This window comes from Triticum dicoccoides, chromosome 3B, assembly GCF_002162155.2.
Source record: "Triticum dicoccoides isolate Atlit2015 ecotype Zavitan chromosome 3B, WEW_v2.0, whole genome shotgun sequence".
Classification (NCBI taxonomy): Eukaryota; Viridiplantae; Streptophyta; class Magnoliopsida; order Poales; family Poaceae; genus Triticum; species Triticum dicoccoides.
Window position 1 is genome coordinate 227,161,015 of NC_041385.1, and position 4,419 is coordinate 227,165,433.

Sequence of the window (4,419 nt, forward strand, 5' to 3'; positions counted from 1 at the left end):
GTTCATGATTTCAAAAACATAATCACGGTTTGAAGTAATCACTATTCTTGTGTTTTGGGCCGGGCTAGGCCGAGCTCGGGCTTGTGATTTTGAGGTCGGAACCAAGCCCGACCCGGAGAATGCCTAGGTTTAGCCTAGCGACATCAGTCATCATGCTAATGTTACTTACATTTTTTCTCCTCTTTTTTTATTTTCATCTTATTTTATATGCATATACAATTATTTTAAAGACATATAAATTTAGTTAAGAAATTCAAAACCACGAATTTGAAAAAATGTTAACATAGTATACAATTTGTTTGCTCAGTTCTTAGAAGATGTGAACAATTTAAAAAAAATCGTGAGAATGAAAAAAATGTTGCTTTGTTTCAAAAAATATATGCCCATTTTTTTGAAATTGTTTATTCAATGTAAAAAAAATAGATTAGAAATAGCCTTGATTTGCTGATCCAACTGAAATCGCAGCCTTTGGTTTGTTGATTACTACTGTATAGATTAGAAAGTACTAGCGCCAACGACGTAAAAAAAAAAAACGCGCCAACTGTTGTTCCGAAAAGCATCGGATTGGATTTGGATTTAAAGGGGACGACTCACCGGCGGGTTCGCAACCCTAGTTTTCGATCTGATCCTTCCCCGATCTTCGCCGCCCATCTTCCCAACTTCCCCCCATCTCGAGTTTGCGCGCACTCCGGCGAACATGGCAGCGATCATGGCGGGGCGCGGGCAGGGGCTGGAGCAAGATTTCGATTTCTTCGTGGTGGTCGACTTCGAGGCGACGTGCGTCCAAGACGCGCGGATCTTCCCCCAGGAAATCATTGAGTTCCCCGCCGTGCTCGTCGACGGCGCCACCGGCCGCATCGAGTCCGTCTTTCGCAGGTACGTTCGTCCAAAACATCACCCTGTGCTGACCCAGTTTTGCAGGGAACTCACCGGCATCCGGCAGGAGGACGTCGACGGCGGCGTGGATCTCGGCGAGGCGCTCTGGCTGCACGACGCTTGGTTGAAGGCGGCGACGGCGGGGGCAGGGAACAAGAGACGCGTCCGCTTGGCCGTCGTGACATGGGGGGACTGGGATTGCCGGACCATGCTCGAGTTCGAGTGCCGCTTCAAGGGCATCGAAAAGCCCTCGTACTTCGATCAGTGGATCAATCTGAGAGTCCCCTTCCAGGCGGCGCTCGGTGGCGGAGGGCGGGTCAACCTGCAGGAAGCGGTCCGGGCGGCGGGGCTGGACTGGGAGGGCCGCCTGCACTGCGGGCTGGACGACGCGCGCAACACCGCGCGGCTGCTTGCTGATCTCATGCGGCGCGGGGTCAAGATCAACATCACCGGCTCGCTGGCGCCGCCGCCGCCGATGCAGAAGCAGCCGGCTCGCACAAGCCTTTGCGGTGGCTCACCGGCGCTGGCGTCGGCGCCGTCGCCGATCCAGCAGCAGCCGCCTCGCACAGGCCCTTTCGGTGGCTCGTTTGCACTGGTGCCGGCGCCGATCCAGCAGAAGCAGCAGCCGCCGCAGCCACACATAATCAACCCCTGCGGTGGCTCCTCTGCGCCGTGCTTATGGTACTGCGGCGTGGCGAGCAGAGGAGGCATGGAGCCAGGGCCGACGCAGTCTGGATGCGGCAACTGGACGCCGGCCATGGGACCCTACTTCCTGTGGAGCAACTGAACCCAGTGTCGCTCAGCTGCTAGTGTTGATCGTCCTAGCCATCAGAATCTGTCTAGTCTAGGTGTAAATTTGGTCATTGAAATCGAACTTGACCAATAGGGCTATTCTTGATGTAATCGGTGTCTGAATTAGTATTATCAATAGAAATTTCGTTTTAGTTATGTTCCTTCTCCGCGAATTTCTGAGACAACAGAAAATTCAGATCAGGAAAAACAACCAACTGTGGATTTCTGAGATAAGAGCACAAATGCCTCATCATATTGGAAAAAACAACCTTGTATCCAAAATAATTTCCTTGAACACAAATGCCTCAACTATACTCCTAGTCTATCAGTTATTGTTCACTGAAATCGAACGTGACCAATGGGGCTATTCTTGATGTAATTGGTGTCTGAATTATTAGTATCAATACAAATTTCCTTTTAAATACTACTCCCTCCGTCCCATTAACTCCGTCCCATTAAGACTTTTTGACACTCGTGTAGTGTCAAAAAGCGTCTTATATTATATGGGACGGAGGGAGTAGTAATAATAGAAGATTTGTTTTGCCTTCTCTATGGATTTCTTCAGTGCCGAGCAACGGGGCCAACGATTGACTTGTAAGTGACGTTAATAAATTTCTGATGAAGGCTACAATCCCAATCGACAGCGCAAACTTGTAAGCTGTCCTCAGATGAAGCCCCCTGCTCGTCCGAGGGGCTGCTCGCCGGACGGGGCATCCATCACGTCGGCCAAAGACATGGCGGTAACGACCGACCCCATGAGGTATGGTCTCTCTCCAAGGCACATTCGTCAGCACCGAACAAGACAATGTTGACAACTTGCCATCTTGCCGCATATCACCATCATATATGCAACATTATATCAAGATTGAAAAATAAAACAGCCAACTGTAGATTTCCGAGATAAGAGCTAATTCAAATCATTTGCTCCAACACAAATGCCAACGCTTGTCAAGCTCTTACATAAACGCCATACATTATCAGTCACAAAACGAAAACTTGGTTACAAGCACACCACAACCGTTGTTGCTGGCCAATCAAGTCTCCCCTCTGCAGACCAGCAGGTAGCATCACAGCCAAACACAAAGGAAGGACTAACCAGTAACCATGGTTTGGGTGAGTCGGTAACAAGGTGCTCAAAGACTAGCAAAATCTACTGCCTAAGGAGGGAAACAATCTACTCTGCGCTACCATAGCCCTTGGTTTCTACTGCAAGGGCTATATCAACCACCTAGAGAAGTTGTCGCAGACCACCTGAAGTGCGCCTTCAGGCCAATAAAACCAAGGTTTGCTGTTAGCATCACACCAGCTGATGTGAATGTGCATAGGAATTTCACTTTGTTGTGCTGATGTGTTTCCTGATCATGTTCAAGGTCTCCATAACCTGTGAAAGCAAGACTACAATAAGTACCCGACAGAAACATCAAAATCATAATTTGTAAGGGTGCAAGAAAATCATGCTGTCCCAATGGATGCCAGCAATTCCTACCACACTAGCATGATATGGAGCAATAGGTAATCCTAGACGAGAAAAATCCACTTTACAACCCTCAACTTGCCACTCGGCTTAGGACTGAGAACCCAAAACCGGTTACCCCACACCCTTAACTTGCCACTAGGTTCAGAAATCAACCCCCTTTTTGGTTTTGACTGCGTTGACTGCTGAGTCAGCCTGTGGGACCCAACCAAAAAATAAAAGCTCTCTCTGCCACCTGCTGGGGCCTGGCTGCCGACTTGCAGTGGACATGCACCGTGGCCGTGGGTGCAGCCAGCACAGGCGAGCAAGGAGCCAGTGCCAGCAGCCGCTCCAGCTCCTTTGCCATGAAAAGGTTTGCTTGATGCGGCGAGCAAGTGCCTAACGGGGAGCGAGGCGTTGACGACGGTGTGAACCCAGCTGGGCGAGCAGGGTGCAGGTCTTGTCGCAGGCACCAGGTGCACGCCTGCCAGCTTGGTCGGCTCTGACAAGCTCCGCCGCCCCACGATCTCATTCTACGACCACACCCGCTCCTCCGTATATGTCCTTTCCTTTCTTAGGGATGCCGATGCACCCTTGCGAGCCATCGTCCCCCATCCTTTCACACCCCCCCCCCCGGCTGTCGTCGGCGCACAACCTGCTCCTCCACGTGCCGTGCAACGACGGCAGAGGCGCGCACAAAAACTCTGCCCGGAGCGCTACGGGCAAGGCCCCAACCTCCGTGCCCGAAGCCACACGGGCGATGCCCCAGCCTCCTACTTCCCCAGCAATCTCCGTACCCGAGGCGGCGCGGTCGACGGCAAGAATGGGCGAGTCGGGGGAGCGGCGCAGGTGAGGCTCACCCACCTTGACCGGAGTGCAACAGGCGAGGCCCCAACCTCCTCTACCCGGCTACCCCCCTGCCTGGAGCGGCGTGATCGACGACAGGAATCAGTGAGTCGTGGGATGGCAGGCGTGCAGGCATGGCAACCGCACCCGTTTCCTCCTCATGCTTCCCACTAATTCCGACCGCACCCCTCTCCTCCAACTCTGCCAGAAATCGCCGCTGCATTTGCCGATGACCGTGTCAAGCCTACGGTGAATCCCGGATCAATTCCCCACGACTAGAGCTCCCTCTCCACCCGACTCAGCTGCTCCCCCTTCAATTGCAGATCGGAAGCCTCCCCGTGAGCGCAACGTCGACATGGCCGGTAGCTGTTGTCGCCAGCAAGAGAGAATAGAGAGATATTTATTTTTCTTCGATTTTTGGGTGGGTCTCACATGTAAGGAGGGTTCAACGT

General features: G+C 52.1%; 2 protein-coding genes across 3 annotated transcripts in view; one reads left to right on the plus strand and one right to left on the minus strand.

Moving 5' to 3' along the window:
• The first annotated feature begins 550 nt into the window (after positions 1–550).
• Positions 551–1,824, plus strand: LOC119275635 (ERI1 exoribonuclease 2-like). The gene has a single exon (XM_037556521.1). The coding sequence runs from the start codon at positions 698–700 to the stop codon at positions 1,661–1,663; it is 966 nt and encodes a 321-aa protein (XP_037412418.1). The 5' UTR covers positions 551–697; the 3' UTR covers positions 1,664–1,824.
• A 717-nt stretch (positions 1,825–2,541) lies between these two features.
• LOC119275634 (WPP domain-associated protein-like) overlaps positions 2,542–4,419 on the minus strand; it is a 5,630-nt gene continuing 3,752 nt past the window's right edge. For both annotated transcript variants that reach the window (XM_037556519.1, XM_037556518.1), the window contains exon 5: positions 2,542–3,049. In XM_037556519.1, coding sequence (XP_037412416.1) covers positions 2,999–3,049 — 51 coding nt within the window. In that variant the 3' untranslated portion in view covers positions 2,542–2,998. The remainder of the gene's footprint in view (positions 3,050–4,419) is intronic.